This window comes from Mesocricetus auratus, unplaced genomic scaffold (assembly GCF_017639785.1).
Source record: "Mesocricetus auratus isolate SY011 unplaced genomic scaffold, BCM_Maur_2.0 Super-Scaffold_4256, whole genome shotgun sequence".
NCBI classification, from domain to species: domain Eukaryota; kingdom Metazoa; phylum Chordata; class Mammalia; order Rodentia; family Cricetidae; genus Mesocricetus; species Mesocricetus auratus.
Window position 1 is genome coordinate 106,194,959 of NW_024429182.1, and position 26,293 is coordinate 106,221,251.

Here is a 26,293-nt window from a genome sequence, read left to right on the forward strand (position 1 = left end):
GCCAATCCTCCCATATTGTAGATACTCTGACTCAGGCCCAGGGAATGAAATTGCTTGTTAGTGTCATTCATCATACCTGTGACAGAGTCCAGACGACAATTCTAGTGTTTAGTGGTCTGCATGACGTACCTCCATTTCCTAAGCAAACCTTGTCAGCAGCCACTGGCTTTCCACACATCCTATCCTGGTTGTACTCCCTGTGGCCCCTTCTCTGCTTCTTATCTCCCGAAATTCTCTGATGCCTTCTATTTCAAGGTTAAGTTCTACATTTCCATCTTTGCTGTCATGCTGATGGTCAAGTGCTACTCACTCTGTCAGCAGCCTTGTAAGCCAGCACCATCACATACAGTTTTCTCTGTCTTTAGTGTTTTATTGTTTTTTAGGCAATTAAAACAATTCAAAATAATAATCGTAATCATAATAATAATAGCAGTACTAGAAATTGTAGATATCTTTCTATCCTAACTCCAGGTAACAATTGATAATTAATTGAACATATAACTCCTCTCTACACCTCTCTTTCCCCCCCACAACCTTCTATAGTCCTGTTGCTTACATGCCTGTATATGCGAGTGAGTGACTATATAATCATACAAACCACACTACACCTCCAGATATAGTTATTTAAAGCAGACAATACCATATACGTTGTTCTATTATTTGCTTCCTTTATCTATTTGTTACCTTCCTTCTGAATAAATGCCAGCAACTAGACTGTAACCCTCAGGAGGGCAGCTCCTTCAATTGCTGTAGGCTTCTTGTATTCCCAGGATGGCACACAAATTGTAGTCACTATAAATTATTATTGAGGGGCTATAGACTTATTTGTGCCTTGTAAGTGTCCTTCCTCTTAGGAACTCTAAAGAGCCACAGACCCTTGCTCCTTTGAGGAGCATTTTATGAACTACCTTGCTAGTAACTTGGTGGCCACTTCAGTAGCTAATAATGAAAGGATGACAAACTAGAAAAGAAAGTGAGATAAGAAGTATTAATAGGAGAGATATCCAGAATCCCACAGAGGAGGCAGCTGAGTAGGCAGAGTTTCCTATGTCAGAGCTGCCATCTTGAATATGTCATCTTTTGGAAAGGGTCAGATGAGCCACACAACAAATAGCCTTAACTTGAAGAGTCCATTAAGTTATAAAAGATTTTTGAGCACTGGGAGATTTAGAGGAAGCCATAGAAACATTTCCAAACTCTTTGGAAAAGGCAAAAAGAAAGTCAGAAGAGGAACAACGACTGTGCTGGGTAAGCCTTCTCCTCCAGCTCTTCCTCCACTCTCTCAAGTGTTTATCAAGACTTCATAAAGCAGCCTTGGCTGTGTTCAGCATCTCAGAGGTCCCCAGTGGATACTGTAAGCTTCAGAAAATTTTCCATTTACACAGGAAGGGAAGGTTCCACTCCCTTTTTCAGTCACTGAAATCTTTTCTAATTACTAACCAATTCCCTCCATTCCAGCTCTCCCAATTCAGCACACAGCAGGCTTCTCCCCATAGAATGCCGCTCCCCAGCAGAGTCTGAGTTTCCATGGCTGGTTGCTGGAGCTTGTACATGAAGAGAGCTGTAAGTCCATACTCCTTTAATTAGAAAAAAGCACCAGGAAATCACGCTCGTCGCCATGGTTCAGTTTGCAGTACGAAATTAACCTCCAGTAAATAACAGGTGACCAGGATAGAGAATTTTGGGAGAGTAGAAAAGAAAAGAGAGAGGTGATATAGGGAATATACCTAGACTCCAGATAGATGGCTTTGAAAAGATGACCTGTGACCAGAATTTAAACATGGAAGGTGATTATTAATAAAGAAAGCACTAGTAATCATATATTGACTAAGAGGGTATTTGATAATTTTCCATTGCTAATTACTCTAACACCTAGACTAAAAGTAGCTTTTTAAATGAAGAAATTGAGGCACAGAGAGATCAGCACATATTTCCAAATTAACAGAGTGAGGAAAAGGGCTTCAGCCTGTGTGACATATAAGCTGTCTTTTCTACTACTACTCCACCCTTTTTTTCTACAGAACCTGACAGTTGCTGTTCAGGTTTGAAGGTAGCATCCTGCCTCAAACAGCTACCTGTGCTGAGCAAAGACCTCACTCTATGCACAGGACTCAATATATCAAGAAAGGATGGCTTTGATAGCATCCCCAGGCCCTGCTATTGTCTGTCATCACCTGGGTTAATGCTTTTCTGTCTATAGAAAAGTCCTTCCAGGCATGTGGGAGACCCGTCTGAAGGAGCTGCTTCCTACAGATACAATAGACCAGGACACAGGCAGCACCTCTCAGCAGTTTTGCAGCTTTGGGCATCACAGAAAAGCATAACTACCTCCTAGAGCATCTTAACAACAAATTCTTAATAATCCCGTGACCAAGTTCACACCTCCTGACCCATCTCCCTCCTTAAACTGTGGGTTGCACTGGGCTCAGTTTTGGGAAAGGTTGACCGCAGGGACTGAGAAGATTCTGCCACATCTGTGATATCGAACTGTCCAGCATAAAGTCAATAAGGAGGCTGCAGGAAACAGGGAGGACCTGCAACTCCTAAACTTCACCTACTGCATTCCAGTTGCCAGTCCTGGATTAAAATATACACAGCTAATTCTCACTGTTATTGTCATTATGAGTTTCTCAGGACCCAAACCATAACACTGAATCTTTAAACTCTCCATCCTTCCTCTGTCCGGTGAGCGACTGTATTTACCTGTAATGATTTTTCTTTTGCAAACACATGCATTCTGGAAAAGTCACCACATATACTACTCTGCAAAGCTGGGGTCCCATCATTCTTGATCACAGTCTTTCTTTGTCCCTTATTCTCCAGTCCTCCCTGTTGTACACTTAAGGTCTCATCTCTGTGATCCGAGCAGCCACATTCCCTCACCCCCTTTGCCTCATGTTTCTTCCATGGCTGTCTGAGTTGTCTCCACTCCCCCTCCTGACGTGGCTGTACTTGATGCCCTCCTATTTGCTCCTTGGACTTATCTTCCTCCATCTTCCCCCTTTTCTCCCCTAGCTGGTTTCTCCTGCTCTGTTGAGAGGACAGGCTGCACCACCTGTGTTTACTGCAGAATTTTGTAAGTTGCATTATCCGCTTGAAGTTCAAACTTAATGTAAAAATTGTTCTAATTCCATTAAGGCAACTGAAATGTCAAGCTAGCTGTCAAACAGGGGCAAGACAGAGGAACTTGTTTTCCCATACTGAAATAGCAAATTATCCAGAACTGAAGTTATGAAATGCTATCTCAGACTGTCCTGTTTATATCCAGTGCTCTGTGGCTTTACGTCAAGGACAAACCTTGTTATGTTTTTTTTCTTTCTGGGACTCTGGGGAGATCTCCTTGGGAATTGTTGTTCTCTGGAACTGCTTTTGTATACTCTTTCAAATCCATTGCTGTGCCATGTAGAGGCCTGCTGCATATCAAAGACTTGAATGAATGTTCAGCCTGCTCCTTAATGTCATCAGTATAAAGTGAAGGTTCTAGATACCATGTTTCTTTCCCACCAACTCCTCATCTCTTGCCTACTTCGGGTTTTAGGATATATACATAGGTCAAGATTTCCATCATTTCAACTGCAATCTCTTTCTTATCTTTTGTCATCCTCTCCCTTTTTGTTTTGTTTTGAAGGAGAGTCCTACTCTGTATTCACATTGGCATTAGAATTCAGCCCCTCATTCTGGGTTACAGGTGTGTGTCAATATGCCCTGCTTCATTTCCTCATGAAAGTATCAAATAATCATTGTGTTACGATTTTGATATGGACTTTATCTAGAAAATACAGGTTGAAGAAACACTTAGGAGAAAGTTGTATTTAAAGAAAAATAAAAACCTTGAATGTTATGTTAGGTAATAGGTAATTATTGCATGCAGAATTCCTATTTGCAAAGAATACATTATTTGTGAATATTGCTTCTCCAAAAGATAGGTGGGGTAAATAAGAAAAAGGTGTGGCTTTTTGGATGAGTATGAGACCAATAAGTGCTCATAAAACATATGTAACTCACCAAGAAAATGCATAATTTGCTCTGTATTTTCTAGGGAAAATTAATATAAATTTGTTATATTTAATTAAAGATATTTTAGCTTGTGATCTGGTCCTGTAAATTTCTTTTCAGAACATCATTTAACCCTAATGTTAGTAAGTAAGTTTGATTTAAAAGGCAAAACTTGTATTTGGCTAATGTCAATTTCTGTCAAGAACTGTATGCAATGAAGCAACTATTTCTCTAAAGAAAGTAAATAATGCTGCAGTTCTTGATGACAGACATACATACATGTATTCACACACACACACACACACACCAGAGAGAGAAGAGAGAGAGAGAGAGAGAGAGAGAGAGGAGAGAGAGGAGACAGACTCACTATTGGAAAACACAAATCACTGAAGATAATATGCTAATTTTGATCAGTCCTCTTATGTTAGCATAGGTGCCAAATCCCAGGGTCAGGTGAAATTTTTAAACTCGTCACTGAATGTGGCTCTGGTTTCTGCCACCATTTAGTTTTAGAATTTTGAGCCTTCATCACTTTATTTATGAGAAAAAATTTCTCTATAGTTAGAATACTGTGATCTGATCTTGTGATTTTGTGTATGTGTGTGATTGTGTGTGTTCGCATAGTACTTGATTCTGCAAAGAACTATATCTGCCTTTTACCACCTTTCATTATAAAAATCATATATTTATTTACTTGATAATTGATTCTAGAAGTACTCTTTTTGTAAGAATAGGTCCTCTGCCATGTCCCAAGCTTGTACACATTTAAGAGACAGCATTTACTTTTGAGTCACTCTTACTATCAACAAGAAGATACATTACACTTTATAGGAATCTTTCTCAAGAGTTTAGATGTAGAATATTAAAAAATGTATGAAAATAACTCAAAGTGCACTATTGTATTTAGATGAAATTTGTACTGCATTTCAGAGAATTGGTTTATCATTAGTCTGTCTACCTATCTATCCTATCAGTCTATCTACCTATCTATCCATCTATCTATCCTATCCACTTATGAGGCAAAGGAAAGTATATGGGTTTTGCCCATTGTAAATGAAGTTCTAATTGGTCTAAATAATAAATATTTGGAGTCAGATATAGAGGAAAATGCTGAGAGATCAGAGAAAAGAAGGAGCAAGCCAAAGCCACCTTTACCTCATTAGCTTCCCAGCAGAAAAGAGAGCAAGTTGTTGTTTTCCTCCATCCTATATTCTCTCTCCACCCAGACATCTCACTTTCTGTGTCTGCCCAGCTCTCTCACTTCATATCTGTCTGTGCAGACCTCCAGACCTCTATGGTAAGCTACTGGCAAGCACCATCTTCTGATTTTCAGACAGGCTTTATTTGTACAAGCAAGATATCACCACAGTCTATAGATTTATATTTTGGAATTTTAATGCTGTTTGTCTATGAGGCAATGATTAGAATATCTACTTCCAAAGGGAAGCAGGATTACTTTAAGTACTAAGATATAAAAATCCATTCAACAAATGGCAGCTGTTCTTTCAACACATTGAATTTAAATAATAACTTTTTCTTTCATTTAAGCATATTTTTCAAATGAGCAGCTAAGGAAAGTTACTTTTTAGTTCCATGATGGTCACTCACCAACAGTTCTAGGATCAAAGTATCTGTGAAGATTCTATATATAGACTATAAATACAGATCCATAGAAAGACAAATCTACATGAGAGCAAATCTCAACAAAACTGGAAATGCTTAGAAATGTGCTAACTCTGCATCATTTAATCCTAAACTACTGCTAATAATCACTAGAAAAAAATTTTAATTTTGTATTTTAAAATGAATAGAAAGCAAATTTTAAAAATTGTTTTTCAGGGGTAAGCAGTTACTGGCTAAAACAACAATAACAGCAATACCCTTACTTGGTGTGGAAAACTCATGACGTTTGTTTCGTCGATTAAAGACAAAACTGCCAACTAAGTCTGGCTAGTTCTTCTTGCAGAGTAGTTTTAGAAGGTGGGAGTATGAATTTAATGTAAAAGTTTTGCCTAGGGAAATAGAAGGGGTGGCACTACACCGTATTTCTTATTGATGATTAAGGAAAAGAGAAAATTTGCACTGTTTTATGGGAACTGCATTGCAGTTGTGAGCTAAGGGGCTGAAACTTGCTCTGAGTCACACTCTGAGGAAGAGATCAGAGGAGTTTGGCATGACACACACACTGAGAGCCCCATTCCCCCACCGAATATGTGGGAGACAGGACTAGGAGTGTTTGAGGGAAGTATGAGAGGATTCGTGGGAAGAGAAGTATTTAAAGTGATCAAAGGAAATTAAAAGGGAGACAGGAAAATGGACCCTGTGGTATAGGCCTCTAAAGTGAGCTTTTACCTAGAAGAACTTGCCACTAACACCCTTTGCCTGAATCTTTCGAACATCTTGTATGGTGTTGTCTATGGGACAAGGAACTCTTGTCCTGTCACCTGCCATATGCTGCATGGCCTCCTGTCTTAGAAAGTCCAAATTAAAATTTACTTTTAGGGCTCTCTCCACTACAGAACATTTTCTTTTTTATTTACCTGCTCATTTTAGTGTGCACATGTGTGTGTTTATATTTATTTTTATTTTATGTGTATGGGTTGCGTGTGTTGATTTGTGTGGTCATACACATATGGAGGACAGAGTACAACCTGTGGGAATCGTTCTCTCTGTTTGCCATCTGGGTCCTCAGGGTCCTGTTATCTTCACTCGTCACAAGCTCCTTAACCTTCTCAGTCACCTTGGTGGCCCCACAACATTTTCTAGATAAACCACTTCTTGGTTTCTATTTCTTCCAACTCCCTTCATCTAAGTGACCTGTCTGTCTTTAGTGGTTGTGTGAGCTACGAATCGTATATGAGCAGGTTTGTTCTGTGAAGTGTTTGCTATGCAAGCAGGAAGACCTAGATTCAATTGTAAGAACCTGAGGAAAAAGCTCAGTGTGTGCCTATAATTACAGCACTGGGGACTTTGTGCCCCACAGCCGAGCTGAAATGACCCATGCTGATGAAAGTTCCTGTCGCACAGAACAAGATGGATGGCTTCTGAGGAATGATATCTCTGATAACTACACCTGCATATACATGCTCAAATATGAAACACACACACACACACACACACACACACACACACACACACACACACACGGGGGTGGGGGTGGGGAGTATAGTTGAACATCTGACATTTTCAAGCATTTAAATTTATATTTACTGACTGTTTACATTGTGGTGCCAGGGCCTGTGCCATATATGAGGATGAGTAACAATCCAAGGTCATCTGTTAGAGAGAACACAACCTTATCTACTACTTTTGAAATGCTACAGAGCACTGTGGTTCTGCAATTCTTTCTTTAGTGTTACTGAGAACTGTATCATCCCAATAGTTAGGATTAATTAATTGAGCCTTGGGCTAAGCATATAACACTATGAAAATGCTGATACATGTAGTGGGATTGTTTACTTTATTCCTCATATTTGACCTCAGTGTGAACTATTTCTGTTCACTCCATCAAGAGAGAATATATATAGAGAGAGTCGAGAGCCCTGGATGATACCCAAGCAAGAACTGAAGTCTGCAAATGTACTTGAGTTCAGATTATGTGGTAGGAACTAGGCCATGTCGCTGGTTCAGATAAAGCCATCAGTTAGAAACCAGACATTTGCTCTTACTGCTGAGACCAGCTCAGCTTGCAGAGCCATTAACTTTGTGCCAGCTAGTGTTGTTGTCAAAGGAAGCAGACCACTATGGTACCTGATGGATATTGCATACCATGATACAATGAAAGCACAGAATTTCTGAGTCAAAAGTCATTGACTTTATTTTATAGATTGGGGGACTCAGCAAAGACATGTTCAAAGGGCCCACATCTGCTTAGTAGAAAAACTGGTTTCAAACTTTATTCTGATTCTAAAGTCTCCCCCCCTTTTTTAATTCTTTGAAAATAAAAAATAAAAACATCTGGTTCCCATAGAAACCAAAAGGTATTCTTTTTTTTATTTTTCAGTTTAAATTTAGATAAGAAACAAGGTTGCTTCACAAGTCAGTACCAGGTCCCTCTCCCTTTCCCTCCCCTCCTCCCATGCCCTCCCCCCCCAACCCCCTCATTATCCCCTCATTTCCCCAGGGAGGGTGAGGCCCTCCATGGGGTTGTCCATAGTTTGTCATTTCATATAGGGCAGGGCCTAGACCCTTCCCCAAGAGTTCAGGGTGAGAGTGCACCTCACATTGTTGGATGGGAGTCCAAAGTCCGTGTGTATACTCGGGATGGGTACTGATCTGCTGCCCAAGGCTCAATAGATTACCTAGGCCTCCTCCTGACACTCACATTCAGGGGGTCTTGATCAGTCCCAGGCTGGATTCCCAGGCCGATGCCTGGGATTCAAGAGTTAACCTTTGTCAGGTCAGCTGTTTCTGGGGGTTAAACCAGCCCAGTCTTAATCCCTTTGGTCATCAGTCCTCCCTCTCTGTTACTGGCTTTCTTGAGTTCAGCTCAGTACTTAACTGAGGGAGTCTGCCTCTTCTTTGATCATCCACTGAATGAAGTTTCTGTTTCCCAGACTCTCTGGCCATGGGATTGTAGGCTGGCACTCCCTAGATCTATGTCTAAAATCCATATATGAGAGAGTACATGCCATGTTTCTCTTTTTGTGACTGTGTTACCTCACTCAGGATGGAAACCAAAAGGTATTCTAAGGACATTTTTTAATGAATGTTCATTTGAAGGACAGTCTTATGCTGCCACATCAGATGATTAGAACTGTAATGTGAGGACAAATTATATTTTCGATACTAACAGTCCAGATAAAGGTGCAACAAAAAAATCCACCTATCAGGAGTACTTCATGATATATTCTCTGAACCCTGATGGATTATCTACTGTAGTGGTTCTCAATCTGTGGGGTGTGATCCCTTTGGGGATCAAATGAACTTTCGTAAGTGTCACATGTCAGATGGACTGCATATCAAATATTTTCATTACCACTCACAACAGCAGAAAAATTATGATTATGAAGTAGCAACGAAAATAATTTTATGGTTGGGGGTCCACCAAAACATGAGAAACTATGTTAAAGGGCCGCAGCATTGGGAAGGTTGAGAACCACTGATCTATTGGCTTCTACAAAGCAACTACAACGTGGTGTATGAGATTGTGTTGGATATATTAGTGCTGGGGGACTCAGCAGCCATAGCAAGTAGTCACTAGTGGGGAGACCGAGTGAGCCCACGTGACTTGTTGAAGACCACTGGTGTTCCATGATAGAGACCTACCAAATTCACAGCCTCCTTCTCAGTGCTCTTTGCCTTCTGATCATACTTAATAGGGCAGTGTAGATGACTTAACATCTATTTCATAGAACAACTAAAACAATAGCCAACACTGACTAACTCCTTCCGTGTGCCAAAGGAAGTCAAGAGCAGCAGGCTCTGTCTTGGTCCTTCCTCACAGCAGCACTTTTAGCATGGCCACGATGCCATGTAGTTCCTGTGATGGTGACCTGGCTGTGATGAGTGACACCCTTTGCAGCAAAATTCTCAGTAAGTTCACACTTGGCAGTCATCAGCATGAAAACAGAGGTGAAGAGTCTGCTGTTCCCCACTCACTTGCTGGGTCAGAGCACCTTGGACTATGTAGCCCCCCCCCCCCTGCACCCACCCCCTTGAAGAAAGTCAGTGGCATTCCTGCATCCCATTTGCTGGCTGCTCAGTCAGGAGGTGCAATGAGGAAAAGAATGGAAGAAAGCATCAGGCGAGATACAGGCCGAGCTTTCTGGAGTTTCCAGGGTGAAGCCCTTTGCATTTATAATGCTTCCACCTAGCCTGATCATGGAACTAGCATTCCAGGTTGTGCCTGGTGCCTACAGGCCTCATGGCCCCTAGGAGGCCTGCAGGCACCCCTTAGACTACAGTGAAAGGATTTGGCCAGCTTTGTGAATTCTGAAGTTCAAATGATACAAGTACATATCCTCTTCAATGCTTGAAAATCCTGGTTTCTGGAATTATTAGTTTAGCTTCTGCCAAGTCAGACGCACTCTTACTTCACACACATCTCACTCCATTATTACTCTGTTTTCCACTAAGTAAAACTCAGTCCCATAGCAAAGCCCAGACTGAATGCAAACTGATGCCAATCTTCTTGCCTCTGCCTCCAACATATTGGGATTACAGCTATGATGCTGTCTCTTTATGACTAACTCACTCCATTTTCCTTTTCCCTTGTTTTAGTCCTTTCTCTTTAGGATGTCTCAATTTCCCTTCCACCCTGTAATCTAATAATTCATGTTCATGCTACTTAATCTGCGGCTTCTTGATTCCCCTGTAAAACTAGAGCAACTAAAATGGCCTATGAAATCTAGGCAGGGTCTAGCTGGCACAGACGAGAGAAGGATGCTCCAGGGCTCCATGCCTATATACAGGCCTGAAACAGACTCTTGGGACAGCATCACCAAATGGCACCTTGTAGTCATCAAAAACCACACTTCCTCTTATTAGGACATACTGCCAGTTTTACACTAATGGGCACAACTTTCCCTCAGCTGTCTGACTGGGCAGGGAATGTGAAATCCTAATATATCTAAGTACTTAGTAAGTCTTTATAGGTACTTTGATTTCTTATAGCTACGCACTTATTTAATGCCACTGAATCTGAATGGTTTTGTTAGAAAATGTGGTAAGAATGTTTTCTCTGGCGGTGTGGTAGGAGGCTCCTGTGAGATAATATTTGCAGTGCACGAAGATGTGATTATCACAGTTAATCTAGGTTTTAATTTCACACTAGAAAGGTAATTATAACTGTTAAACCCATAATCATGGAAACTACAGCCCACAGGTCCTATAACTACCACAAACATAAGATTATCCATACACATTTAATCAGAAAAAAAGGGAAAATGTTTTACCATTCTCTCTCCACCCCAAATGATGCTCAGAGTTTGAGTATGTTGCCCTCTAGTGGCTGATAAATGGAAGACATACTATTATAAACCATTAGAGATGTTACAATCTCTAAATATTCCTCAAAGTCAGATTAGGTACACACACTGTTGTCAGCTGGCATATTTAGAAAATCAGCAATCTGCATACCAGACCACTCTTACTACATATGTATTGTGCGTGTGTAATCTTGGCCAAAGATTATGTTCTGAGGTCTGCACTCAGAATCCATTTATTAAAATATTGGTTTTACTTTATTTCTTCATTGGATTTATATGGTATTCACAATGTGTCATGTCCTCATGGCTACAGTCTAATGAGGAAAGTGGAGTACTAAACGTGACCTTACACAGTGTGGTAGGTGTAGGAGAATGGGCAGGGAGTGCATTAAAGGATGTAACTAAATTGAAGGCGTTCCTGTCTGTATTGCTATGGTTGTGTAGAAATGGGATGAAAAGGCATACGGTATGGAACCATCTAAGAGCTGAAGGATGAGGGGAAGATATCTATTCTGGGGAAGGAAGCGGGGGTAGGGAGAATATTTTAGACAAAGTGTAAAAGGTTAAGTATGTCAGATGATGAAGAAAAAAAGGGATATTATATGCGAGGCTGGGCCTTTTAAGAGAAAGTTATACTGAGACATTAAACTTTTTTTGATTAAATTTAATCGTGACCTTTACAAAAGTACAGGCATGTGTCTTCATTTTTTACTTGTTTTAAGTATGTTATTAATCAAAAAGAAATCCAGCAATGACATTGTTTAAGCAGAAGTTAATTATTTCAAAATATTTAGTGCATCCTTTTCAGCACTCAGTTTTCTCACACACATATATTCCTAGCACAGAGGAACTGGGAGGGCTCTGGGGGATGTAAATGACATTCTTTCATTTTGCAGACCAGCAAAAGGGTCATGAGTTTGGGGTCACACTGAGCTACATGTGGACTCCATTTGCCTTTCCTCTTCTTGTCTAGTATAGTGCTTCTCTTCTTCGTCCTGGGGTTCAAGACACTTGACTTCATCTTCTGTAGCTCATGTCTGTTGGCGTAGACTGCTCCCGAGTCATATGTGCTCTACTTTCCACATCTATGTAGGACCTTATGGCTTTCTATTCAGACCCAATGGGAGGCATCTCACTTTAGATTTATGGCAAGGAGCAAGGAGGGCTCCGATCCTGTTTGTTTCCTCCTTTAAGGTCTGTAGAAATCTCTTCTGTCTCTGTACTTTCCTTATGGCTTAATTCTGTATGAATGGGCTCATTACTTCTCAAAGGACACAGGAAATATATTGAGTATGTGACACACGGCTCAGTGATCATGCCCTGTAGCAGTGTAACTCTGAAGCCTCTATCAAGGTCTTTGTAGATAGGAATAGTAGAAAAGTAAATGAAGAAATGGAGTAGAATGCTATAGTTGCCAACAGAAATTCTAGATGAATAGTAGTATAGGAATCAAGGTATGCCATCTCAAGAGTTTGCCTTAGACTTTTCCTAGGAGGAAAAGCATCACAGGCTACCCAAGATGAAAATACAGTTATTTCAAGTAACCAAAAACGAGAGTTGATTGTTTCATAGGCAATGGTCATTAGTATAAGGATAGAAAGAAATTATAAAAATTGGAAAAGGGGGGAAGAAAAGAATGAACAGTGTAAAAAAAATGTTCAAAGGACTTCAAAACTGAAGGCTTAAAGTTTTTGCTTTTTTGTTTTTGTTTTGTTTTCCTTTTTGTTTTTGTTACTGCTAACTTTTTTATGGCAGTAGCATGCTTTTTATTATTATCATTAATTAAAACATTTGGAATACAAGTTAATGCTTTTGATACTGATTTTACTTCATTGGTCAGGGTTTACAGTTGTTCGTAATTCATATAGTAAGAAAGACCTGATCTAGGAATGAAATCTATTATGGTAAGTATTAATCTACCAAACCTAAATAAGGGTCAGTGACTGGGCATTGGGAAACAAGGTTGTGCATGCTTGATATAAGCATATACTACCAGCTTTTCAAAGCTTAAGTACTATCTGCTGACATAATGTTGTTGTTAAGGGATACACAATCACATTTATGGTAGATTGGAAAGATCTTCTGGCCTCAATTCTAGGCACAACTAACTCATAACTATTTACATCTATAAATAATCAGGATCTCTATCAGTCAAGGCAAGTTTTGCTCAAACAAAAGGAAAGTACTTCCCCCACCTGGGTTCTGTTCTAGTTGGAGGTAGTATAATAAAACCACATGACGAATACCTGTATATTGCTAATGTACTTTATTTTGTCTGTGAGATCTGAGAGATAATGTCTATGATTTGCTATACAGCATCATTGATCCGCCAAGCAGTTTTACCTCTAGGGAAGATATCGAACAGGAAGAAGTAAAAAGAAACTAAATGACATGGAAGATTGATTTTTCACTGGATCCTATCTTTCTCTCCTTCAAAGAATAGAAACACAGAGCACACAACATGCAAAAAGGAGCCACCTTTTTTGAGGTTTCTTAAGAAATCAGCATTCTCAACTTTCCTGTCTCATCCTCAGTGCTGTGTTTAAAAATGAGAATAACAATGAACGTGACAGCACATACCCTAGCACTGGAAAGGTAGAGGCGGGAGGATCATGTGTGTTTTTGTTTTTAAAACCAGACCCACACAATTAAAAATAAGCACATAATAAACTAGTTCCACTTTTTACCTTTTCTACATTGAATTATATATTTTAAATCTACCACTATGGTAGCAACTAAGGTTAATACTATGACTCTATCATCACTCATATACAAGGCCTCATGCCTACAGCCCTGTGCAAAATCTTTTGCTGCCATCTTGTGGATTTTCAGGAAACAATCCCAGTTGCCTTCTATTTGCTTCATTTCACCGGAGTACTTGGTTCATATACCAGTTTGTGAACATGACTGGAAAACTACCTAAGAGAAGAGCAACTAAACATCTGGGGTTCTGGTTGTTCCTATTACATTGTATGTACAACTAACCCTTCCCCGGTTGAGTCCTTCATGTAAAATTGTGTAACAGTGCTTTCCCTACCTGTCTCAAGTCTGCCTTGAGAAAACAAATGGAAAAATTGTTTGGTAAACCAGAAAGTACTAATGAAACAGATGGTCTTTGTTATAACACAGTGGATGCTCCTAGATAGAGGCATTTCACAGGTAACAGGATATCTATGGTTCAGGGAGGCACAAGGTGTTTCACAGGTAACAGGCTTGTCTTGTTTCAGACAGGAGAGACCAGGCTCTCCTGGGAGTGACTTGCTGCCTGGGAGTGACTTGCATTAAGTTTCAAGACTCTGGGGATAAGCCAGGAGAGGTTCTCATTAGAAAATAATCCCTGGAAATTGTTTCACCTGAAGCAGAAAAAGCTGTGACCCTTGGGTAAAGGAGGGAGTGTTTTCTTTTTAACAATTTCATTGATAATATCGCAGGGAGATCCAGTCATCACCAAATCACAGCTGCCATGGAGTGATCAAGTGCCATTCCTGGGGGCACAATCCAGGAAGCCACAATTCAGTTATTCGGTCTATAAGGTTTCAGCCTGATTAGCTCTCTCTCCAAAGTCACACCGGAACTCAGCGTCAGTAGTGCACACCTTAGATGGCGCAGACGACTGAAGAGAAACCTGAATGTTTAGGTGGAAAATTTCACCAGAAAACTTTGGACAAGAGGCTCCTTCACTTTCTACTTTGCTCACATGCCCAAATGCCTGGCCTTGGGATACAGTGGTTAGCAAGACACAAACCCTGCCCTCACCTACCTAATCTTCAGAGAAAATGTTTCATGTGAATGTCCCCTATAAAATAAACAAACAATCCCCGTGTAAACTCTGGAGAAACAAGGGGGGAAGAGAGAGGCCATTTCTCTGAGTATCTGAATCCTACCTAAGGGTCTTTAAATTTAAATTCTTCCATATCAAGTAAATCACTCCTTTTTGAACTTTTGATGCTCCTGACTTTAAGCTGGAACTCCAGCGGTTCATCTCAAATACTGGTTTCCAGAAAACTATTCTTTGTCTTCATTTCTCTACGTGCAATCTGATCTTTACAATTAAAATATCATCACAAATATTAATCAAGCCATGGCTTCAAATATAATTCTTATTCCACTCTCCCTCTGATGGTTTACAATTTAATTAAAATATTCACTAAGCATTGGAAATTTTGGGTTATGCAGTTCTCAGCCCCCAACTGTTTTGATTGCAGTTAAGTTTGTGACATGATAATTTCAGAGAATAAGTCTCCCTGATGAGAGTTTCCATGGAAACAATGTAGACAGAATTTCCTGCCTGCGAATAATTTTATCACCTGGAGAAATTGTGCAGCATCTGCCTAGGCTTCTCCTTTTCTTCTGTCTAAGGCTTTTTTCATTTCCCTTGTATGCTATCTAAGTTCTTTATGCTTTAAAAATAATTAATCTCCATCTCTGTCTCTGTCTCTGTCTGTCTGTCTCTCCTCTCTCTTTCTCTCTGTCTCTCTCTCTCTCTCTCTCTCTCTCTGTCTCTCTCTCTGTCTCTCTCTCTCCCTCCCTCCCTCTCTCTCTCTCTCTCTCTCTCTCTGTCTCTCTCTCTGTCTCTCTCTGTCTCTCTCTGTCTCTCTCTGTCTCTCTCTCTCTCTCTCTCTCTCTCTCTCTCTCTCTCTCTCTCTGTATGTGTGTGTAAGGTAGAGGGCAGTTCTTTCTTTCACCATGGTGCATCCAAGGGATTGAACATTGATCATTAGATTTGGTTGTGGACTTTATGTTAGACCCAAAGTTAACCTATAATCACCACCTGTTCAAGGACAGGTAACTTCCTGTGATTCTGGGAATTGTAGTTCTTGAAGGATATCACCTGTACAAGGGCCAGGTAACTTCCTGGGACTCTGGGAGTTGGAGTTCCTGAAAACTAACAACAAAGCCTCATGGGAAAGTATGATGGTCTATGGGTTTTGCCCATATAAACTTAACCAACATGTGTCTTGAGGTCACTTATCTGGAAAGTTTCCAGGTGACAGTCCTGGCCAAATTCCATATTTGCCAATATTTATTTTTTAATAAAAGCTTGCTTAAATTCAGTAAAATGGTGGAACTTTTTTTCCGTCAAATTTCAGTATTAACATATAACCACTGGGCCATATCACTGGTTCCTTTCTTATGACCTTTAGGAATCTCTCTTTATCTTCATATCTCTTAACTTCTCTCAGTCTATGGCCCCAAATAGCAAGATTCTATTCTTCACCCTTAAATCTTAAATCCTGGCATGAAGTGCCAGATACCATCAAGGTTTTGAAATACAGCAACAACCCACAAGGGATCCAGGGAACACATTATCAAATAAGGTTGTAGTCATACACAATGTATTTTCCAATTCTTACACTTACTATACCTGTACATATAAGAATTTTCCTCTCTGCAGGATTAGCTCCATTTTCATAAAGATGATCATTGATGTGTTCGTCATGCAAGCATTATGACTTGGTTTGATCACCAGACCTTACATCTAGAAGCCAGGAATGGTGACCTCACATTCGGAATTTAGGAGGGGTCATCTCACATCTAGGAGCCAGGAGTGGTAACCTCACATCTAGAAGCCAAGAGTAGAGACCTCATATCTAGAAGCCAGATGTGGTGGTATCACATCTGGAAGAGAGTAGTGGTGATGTGCTGGGACTGGGAAATGTAGCCAGTCAAATACCTGGGGCTTGTCCCCAGTATTAAGGACCCTTCCTGTGATCTTTCCCACTCCTTTCATTCCCTCAGGCATGGGCCAGTGGAAGCCACACTCTGCAAATAATATCTATCATTTAAGAGGTAATTGCAATTCTTAACAGTGCAGATCTAAAGACTCCTTTTGTAGAGCTCTGCAACCCCAAAGATCTCAGCTCCTTCTTTTAAATATTGGGTGGAGCAGATAGTCTTTTCATGGATAGGTGATCTGGGACCTAACATCTTATACCAGGGAGAGAGAGGGGGGGAGACAGAGAGGGGGGAGACAGAGAGGGGGAGGTAGAGAGGGGGAGAGAGAGGGGGAGAGAGAGGGGAGAAAGAGGGGAGAGAGGAGAGAGAGGGGAGAGAGGAGAGAGAGGTGAGAGAGAGGAGAGATTTTTTTCAGAGCAGTACTTCCTGGGTGCAAACGGCCAGTGTTGATGCCCTGGGAGCATCCTCAATTAGCTGGCTTCTGAGCTGCATTTCTTACAATTTTCTGACGATCTTATGAGCTATCAATTATCTCTCCAACACATTCTTTTTTCTTGTTGTTGGTTCTTTAAATTACCCAGATAATATATGCTTGGAGTCAAGAACTCCAGCAGGTGAATTCTCTATGCAGGCTTCCATCAGGGGAGAGCTGGGCACGGCACAGCTAAGCTTCTGGCTGTTTCAAAATAAACATTATTTTTAGTGTTTAAGCCTGTAGCATAATATTTAATATTTTTCTGATTTATGGGATTTCCTATTAGTCAACAGGATCTGTTTGAATTGGTAAAGAAATTCCATTGGCTAGAAAGCTTAAAGCTTTGGGATATTCTGAATCTTCAGGGTAGACAGGCTACAGGTCCAGATAATACCACTGAGAGTTGTCCTGTGTTTTCTTAGGGTCTTTGATAGCCTGGGTTCAAATTCACTGAAGGGGATACAGAAGTAAATGAGAGGCGGTCTTGATGTCTGGTGAGATGTCCAAGAATCTCGATGTTTGGAAGTGTCTTGGCATCCACAGTGGCTTCCTAGGTGACTCATACATCTCTTTGTAAGTGCCCTAACACCATAGGCATTATGTGTGTCGTTTTCCAATAACTGAGTGTGGACAGTCTCAGACATAAGTAAAGTGCCATATTCAATTTCCTTTCTGAAGCTTGGTCTTACAATAAGGGAATCACTTTGAAATCAGAGCAATAGCAGTTCAAATACCATTGTCAGTACTGATAATCGGTGTGATCTCTGGCACATTATTGAATTCCTCTGAGCCTTCAAGTCAACCAAGTGATTGGGGGAAATGCAAGAGATTGCAGAGAAGTATTTAACACAGTGCTTGGTGTGAAGTGATTATCCAATTGATGCTAGGTGCTTTATCTCAGATTCTCTATTATTTCTTCTGCTTTCTGGTCCCCTTTGTAGGAAAGTGCCCCCTATAAAAGTCTTCCCATGTTTCCATACTGGGCCCAGAGGGTCTGGACACTTTATATTAGTTTCTCATGTTGAAAGTCACCTGTTCATGTGTCTTGTTCTTCATGAGGCATCATGCTCACCGAGGACATAAACTATACTTTTTTGTGTGTCCTCAGCACTCAGTCACTTAATTCAGTTAGTGGATGCTTTATAAGGACTTTACAGTCTCAATCTATTTTTCCCAAAACAAAACCCATTTGTGAGTTTTCTAGAGATTAGTTTAAGGTAGAATTTTCAAAACACAGTTCGTATAAAATTAATCTATGTTCCAGGGGAAGACATCCTTAAATTCAATAGAAGCAGAAAGCACTTTTGTAGCCTCTTTATTTCTGTTGGGTTTCTCTGATTCATTGTCAGATCATGAAGCTTTTGCACGGAATATTGTCAGGGATCTGGTGCTATACATCCATGTTTTAGAAATATCACTGTGAAAGAAGATGGTGCTAGTTTCCCTGAATTGGATTTTGGGCTTTGGAAGACTGTTTACAGCTGAGTAGCTCAGCAGTCATCCTGGCAGGTATTTACCATAGATGTGGGACTTAAGGAATGTAACTGGAAAGTAGCTAACTTTGGTTCTCACTGTGTCCATTATGTTTATTGAGTTTTCTCCCACTTATTATGTGTTATACAGCTAGATGCTACACCAGAGAATGGGGGACATTCCCAAAAGGAGCATGGTGAGTCCATCTCACCAGCATAAAATCCTTATTTACTCAAAGCTCATTGTCAGAGGAATTCTGGAGTAGGAGAGCAGTCACCCCTGCCCCAAGACTATTGCTCAGACTTTGCTTCTTGACACAGTTCTTGCTCTTGTTATAATAGTTAGATGCTTCTCGACAACTAGTTAAGTAATTACTGCCCTGAGCCTCCCCGAGTGACTCAGAATCCTGGCTGCTTGGCATCCTACACTTCCTCACAAGCCTTCAGTTGTGATACTGTGACTAGTCATTGTATGGGCTGCCTGCAGGATTGAGTCCAATGCTAGATGTTTTTAGTAGTACTCCAACCTATAGGTGAAGAAAAGCCAGGATGGCTGGAATATGACTAAGTGTGGAGGGTGTGGAGGAAGTGGTGTAAATGAGGGTCCATTGGTGGGCAGAAGCCAGATGCCTCAATACTTTGTTTACCACATTAACATTTTAGCATTTAAGGACAAGTGAAAGCCATTGGAAGGCTTTAGAGAAGATAAGAAAGGATATGATACAGCGTGAATGGTTTGTTCTTTCCAAAGACTGGAAGGTTGTTTGTGACTCAGGTGTTTGTTCACCCTTGGCAACCAACAAGATCCTGAGTGAGGTAACCCAGTCACAAAAAGACAAGCATGGTATGTACTCACTCATATACAGATTTTAGGTCTGAAACAGGGGAGTGCCAGTGTACAATCCCCAGCCAGAGAGTCTGGGAAATAGGGAGGACCCTAAGAGAGATATGCATGGTATCCCTAGAGAAGGGGAACAGGAAAGAATCTTCTGAGGGGATTGGGAGCACTGGGGTGAGGGTGGGGGTGGGGGGTGAGGAAGCTGAGAGAAAGATAGGGGGTAAAGAGGAGGGGAGAGGAAGACATGGGGGAGCAGGATAGTTGAGTAGGGGGAAGAATAGAGGAGAACAGGATGAGAGATACCATAATAGAAGGAGCCATTATAGGTTTGAAGAAAGATCTGGTACTAGTGAGATGTCCAGAGGCCTATAAGGATGACACCAGCTGGCAATCTAACCAATACTGGAGAGGCTACTTTAAATGCCCTTCCCTAATGACAGACTATGGACACCCCCAAGGAGGGCCTCACCCTCCCTGGGGGAATGAGGGGATAATGGGGGGGGGTTGGGAGGAGGGCACGGGAGGAGGGGAGGGAATGGGAGAGGGACCTGGAACTGACTTGTGAAGCAACCTCGTTTCTTATCTAAATTTAAACTGGAAAATAAAATAAAAAAATAAATGCCCTTCCCTGATAACATGATTGATGACTTCCTTGTATGCCATCCTAGAGCCTTCATCCAGTGACTGAAGGAAGCAGAGGCAGACACCCACAGCTAACACTGAACTGAGCTCCTGAAACCTAGCTGCAGAGAGGGAGGAGTGATAAGCAAAGGTGTCAAGACTGGGCTGGTGAAACCCACAGAAACAGCTGACTTGAACAAGGGGGAGCTCATAGACACCAGACTGGTAGCTGAGAGGCCAGCATGGAACTGATCCAGATCCCCTGAACGTGGGTGTCAGTGAGGAGGTCTCAGCATCCTTTGGGGCCTCAGGCAATATATCAGCACTTAGCCCTGTCACCCAGATGGACTTTGAGAGCCCATTCCACGTGGAGGGACACATGGGGGATGGCCTAGGCCCTGCCCCAGATCATATGACAGACTTTTGAGATCCCCCATGAAGGGCCTCACCCTCCTTGGAGAGTGGAGTGGGGATTGGAGGAGGGGTTGGGGGAAGGTCGAAGGGGGTGGGAGAGGAGAGGAGGGAGAGGGAGCTGGGTTTGACATGTGAAGCAAACTTGTTTCTAATTTAAATAAAAATAAAGATTAGAGGATTCTTCAGGCAGAGCTGGACTGTTAGGGGCTAAATGCATACATCAGGGTTCACGAGTTCATTAACTCGTAATTTAATATGTTAACATAATTTGGAAGTCGCTGGGGCCTTTGGAAGGTAACTAGGGTGGGATGGGGCACTCTTGGTAGCATTAGTGGCTTTACAGAAAGGGAGAGACTTCATCTTGTATGCTTGCTTTGTGTTGCCATGTGACATTCTCTTTTTTGTTATAGTACAGCAAGAGGGGCCCCAGGAGATAATGATGCTGTGCTTCTGGATTTCCCAGCTTCCAGAACACTCTTTGATCCACATTTTCTCCCCTAAAAATGCGTAGAAACAAACAATATCGGAAGTACATCTATGTTTCCTTCTGCAGGAAGAATGCCTAAGGATGCCACTGCAGTAGCTGATATATTTGCCTGATGAATGCCCTAAAATCTGGCCAGAGAATACTTCAAGAAGATGGTTCAATGTCTGGAGTTTGTTTCTGCAATGAATCCCTAAGAAATAAAACACATAAAGGAGAAATCATAGAGAAAAGATTATCCTCAATACATGTATGAAATGCAGCATAAGGTTATGGCTTCTAAAAATCTCTCATTATCTTAACTTCTTCAGGACTGGAGTTTTGGTGGGGACTAGGAGTAAGTCTCCACAACGGAGCATGGCTAGGTAGGGACTGCTTCAAGTTGACAGGCAATATGTGCAGACCATACAAAATACTAAACACTAGATGGCGCCCACTATCCAGTGTCCACAAGGAAAGTGCGGTGAAGGAAACGGAATTCCTGTGAATTGAAAGCATGGGGAGGGTGACTGGAGGAGTTGGGAGGGGGCTAGAAAGAATGAGGTGGGTGGGATGGGGAGGGAAGTGGAGGAGGGATCAAAGAACACTATGCATGGATGAAAATGCCACGGTGGAAACCCATTACATTGTATTCCAAATTTAAAAAATGGATGTAAGAATGAGTAAGTATGGAAAGTATAAAAATATCTATCTACACACTTCTCACCTTACTTTCTTCCAAGGTATTTATTTATTATATAATGGTTTGGTGGCAAAAGAAATTTGGAGAAACCATCTACTGGTTTTTCCGCCTTCATGACATTCCCAGGGCACACTGGTCCACAGTTGATTTTTACCAGTTCTTCAGTGAAGACATTTGGTACTAAGTAACTATGGTAGCAATCCATTACAACTATTCTGTGAAACATTCTTTGGCGGGGTGGGGGTGGTGTTACAGACCTAGTCTAAACCCTGTCTAAATGAAAAAAATATCTAAGCCATACTAATTCTATCTTAGTCAAGGTTATCTGATACTTTAAGAATGTCAGAAATACGTATATCAGACATGCTTATCTGGAAGCTCAGGTAGAAAGACTGAAAGAGCCAGAAGTGGGGGAGGACTTCTGGGAAGCAGTGTTCTCTGAGAGTGACCTATCTGTCACACGCAGGAATTCACAGCAGCTGTGGTTGCCAATAAAACTTGCCCAAGAGCAAGACATGGCTGCTGGGGGAGGGTCACTTTCTGTGAGGGGGCGTTCTGGTGGGATGTCAGTGCTTCTGTGGAGGGGCTCCCACCACACCATGTACATAACTGGGTTATTTAAAAACAAATAAAGAGAAAATGAAGAGAAGAAGTCGGAAGTGACTGGAGTTTGTCCAGGAGAAGTAGGAGGAGAAGAGGGGATGGATTTCATGAGAATATATTGTACATATTATTAAACTGAGTGTAGGCAATTCTAAAAAAAGTAAAAAGAATTGAATTAAAAATCATTCTTAAATTCTTAACTGAAACTTGTTAACATTAATAGCAACACTGAATGAAGACTTACCATGGGACATGCAACCTATCAAGGGTTAGTTTCAAAGAGAGAGGAGAGAGAAAGAGAGAGAGAGAGAGAGAGAGAGAGAGAGAGAGAGAGAGAGAGAGAGAGAGAGAGAGAGAGAGAGAGAGAGAACACAAAAGCAAGCACACTAGAGCTGGCACACTGTAAGCCATTATGAAATTAATTATTAGGAGAAGTCTATAGTCTGCATGAGGGAATTATTCTGGCATGGATATTCTGGATATTCTGCCCTCCATCTTAATTAAGGTTACCATCTACTACCCAGCTCTCTTATCTGTGAACATTGCCTGAGAGTGAAACTGACTCCAAACACTCTTCCCTCCTTCTAAACTTTCTAGGGTATTGTTAACATGAATAATTTGAAAATTAATCTTACATGACCCAGTGCCATGTATAGTTTCTATTTAGCGTTGATTGTTACAGTTGTTTGCTTTGTGTTTTCTGAGAGTGACCTCCTTGCTCTTAATGTCCAGTTTAATCTGTGGATGGGAAATTCTGTATCTTTTACATTGCACCGTTCACAATTCTAATTTGTCATTTCCTTCCCAGCCTTTATATCATTAGAGCCTCTCAAGGTTTCTGTTTTCTCTGACAGTTACCTAACGAAACTACAGCACTTAACTTGAAGACATTTTCTACTGAAAGTTAAACAAACTTAAGCAAACTAAAGAGAAAAAAACATTTCCCTCTTGCCTTCCAATGAGGAATAATTTCCAGATAAGATTTTTGCCATCTAATGCTTTTGCATAATAAAGGGTAAGCTACCAGAAATCCAGAGACTGTCATGTCCCATGAGCTGTGATTTTTCAAGAGTGTTTCCTGGTTCATTGTCTGGCTTGATTTATAGTCCTAATATGAATATTCAGTTTGATGCATTTACTTATTAAAAAAAACTTCTGAGTTTTCTTCTTTTGAGTCATACACAAGTCTTCACCTCTGTGTTTTGTCACATTGCATAGAAGTCAGAATAAAACCCGTGGCTTATTAGGTTTCCTACTTTGGCAGCAGTAGAGGATCTGATGTTGCCTTCTTGCATCAGTTTTATCATCCTTAAACTGAGTGTAATAATGTTTAGTATAGTTAGTTATAAGATTAAATCATCTATAACTATTGCCTGAGTAAAAATACACCATATGTATTAGTGCTTTAGACTTTCCAACCACAGCATGAGATCAGAGCTGTGAGTACCAAGGTAATGGCCATATTCTATTGGCAGAATTTTGAAGACTGCTGTGCAGAGAGAGGACTCGAACTTTGGGTCAAGAGGAGCTAGTCTGAGTCCAACTACATAGTCAGTAGTGATGGAGCTTAGGAGAAATCATTTGTCATTCTGGAATCCCCATTGCCGTGTGGAAAGTTGGCATCTCCTTAAGGATGGACATGAATCAATTCATGTAAAAGTGCTTCTGTCTGAGAATTTGTGTGACCATGTGAGTGTTGATCATGAGGAGATGACAAGATGGCTACCCAGAGTTCAAATTTCCTTGTATGTCTACTTAAGGTTACCGTCTATGTATGGAGGATTGAAGAATCACACTCTCAGGCTATAGTGATTTCTTTTGAGCAAATGCTATGAGACAGTCACTGTACTAAATATTGAGAATACAAACTCCTTTAAGACAGGGAGTTTTCTTTCAGAGATTTTACCAGGCAGTAAAGAAAGGGATATGTTAACAACATAGTCAGTAAGGCTGAATGACTGCCTAGTGTATATTGTATGTCATTTAAACGTCAAAGACATAGCTCAGTTTTTGGATGACAGAAAGGGACTCTGGCATGAAACCTTAGATCACATTTCTCAGACACAGCATCCAGTGAGCTGTAAGCTCTTGGATGATAGAAGTGTGCATATTTGGGAAAACCATAGTGAGATACATACAAGGTAAGGTCATCCATGAAGACTTCTGAGAACTGTCTGTATTCAGGTCAACTGCTGTGTACTATTTAGAGAAATTGTGTGAGTACCTCTGTGAGTGTGTGTGTGTGTGTGTTTGTGTGTGTGTGTGTGTGTGTGTGTGAGAGAGAGAGAGAGAGAGAGAGAGAGCTAACAATAGTGTCTTGGAAAATTCTATCTATAAATCATAGCTATAAAATGAAAACAATTTTTTTCTGAGTACAGAAATGAGAACAAAAAGCTATGTATTTTATTGAATTACAAGCTATAATCTTCTATAAGAACTAGAATCCTTATGTTATTCTCTGTTATTTACATTATTACCAAAACTGTAATATGGTTATGAACATTTGAAATGGATTTAACTATCCACTGCACTAGGGTGGGAGCTTTATGTAGTGGAAACAGTCAATAAGTATGTGAACACACACAAGAGAGTAAAAGAAAGCAAGAGAAAAGGAAAAACAGAGGGGATGAAGCAAAAAAGGAGAAAGCAAGCAGAAATAGACACTAAATTTGAAACTTTACTCATATTTTTGATAGATAGGAGATTGTGTGTATTAACTTGCTAAATTTTGATGTTACTAAATATTAGTGATCCTCTCATATAAACATGCAGAGATATCTTTGTGAAACTTGAAAATAAATTTTATAGTTATGAAAGATGAAGTTCTCTAAATCCATGTTATAGCATTGTACCTACAGTTAATAATACTGTGTGTGCTGTATATTTAATTCTTTTCTTAGTATGTGTGTGTATATGTGTGTAGACCAGAGGTTGACACTGACTGTTTTCCTTTGTCATTTTCCCCAAAGGTCTTCCTTTCTCCACCTTTGAAGCATTGGGGTTATAGGTGTGTACCATTGTGCCCAGATTATTATATGTGCTGGGGTTATGAACTCAGGTCCTGATGCTTTGACAGCAAGCATCTTACAGACTGAGCCATTTCTATAGTTCACTTAACATTTTTTGTTAATGGGTTAGATGTGATGTAAGTGTGTTGTAAGTGATAACACCACAGACAGAATACTAGGAGAAACTATTAGAGATGATTGATATATTTATGATGGTAACTATGGTAAGAGATTCATATAAACTCATATTCTTCTAAACACATTCAGTTGTGTATACTAAATAGGCACAGGTTTTTATTTATCAGACACATTAGTTAAGTGACCTTAAACTTCACTTTAATAAAACTACTAGAAAATGATTAGAAAATTTTTACTGGTAATTCTTTTTAAAATTTTATTGTTGTTGTTGCTGGTAATTCTTGAACTTAGGTGAAGGCTGCCCACTGCCACTAATCACTATAACCACACCCTGTGGCATTCTCTTACATATTTTCTCACATACTTATAATGTACCAAACTATATTATAAAACTGAAGTTTTAGGAGTGTGGTCACAAGTTCTGGGGAGATTTTATTTTAATGAACAATATACCATTTTAATAAGGCCTGCTTCTCAATATTCTATTACATACAAATATGCATCATCATCTAAAAGAAGACACTAGAACCACCAGATTTATCCAAGAGAAGTAAAGTAACAATCACCAAGTACCTCTGGACCACTTAAACTGCAATGCTCCCCAAGCTGATGCTAGATGTAGATGGAAAGAACATTAAGGAGACATACTCACCGATAAGATCTGGTCTCCTCTCTGGAGCTCTCCACTCAGGTCTGCTGGTCCACCAGCCAGAATGAAGGATACAAAAATACCTTCTCCATCTTCCCCGCCCACAATGTTGAAGCCCAGGCCAGTGGAACCTTTGTGAAGGACTACCTTGCGGGGTTCCCTGTAGAAACAAATGAAGAAAACGGTTCACAGGGTGACCCTACTCAGATTTCAGCTTTCTTCTACTTTTTTGGGAATATGTTGTAGTAGCTGATCACCACCTAGTACAGTGATGGTGGCTTCCCATGATAAAAAATGCATTTTCAGAT

At 40.5% G+C, this 26,293-nt stretch overlaps 1 protein-coding gene across 14 annotated transcripts in view; it reads right to left on the reverse strand.

Annotated features, from left to right (window-relative positions):
- The window catches only part of Dlg2 (discs large MAGUK scaffold protein 2), a 1,919,116-nt gene that overhangs the window by 315,210 nt on the left and 1,577,613 nt on the right, over window positions 1–26,293 (reverse strand). For all 14 annotated transcript variants that reach the window (XM_040732003.1, XM_040732001.1, XM_040732000.1 and 11 more), the window contains one exon: window positions 25,989–26,145. In XM_040732003.1, coding sequence (XP_040587937.1) covers window positions 25,989–26,145 — 157 coding nt within the window. The remainder of the gene's footprint in view (window positions 1–25,988; window positions 26,146–26,293) is intronic.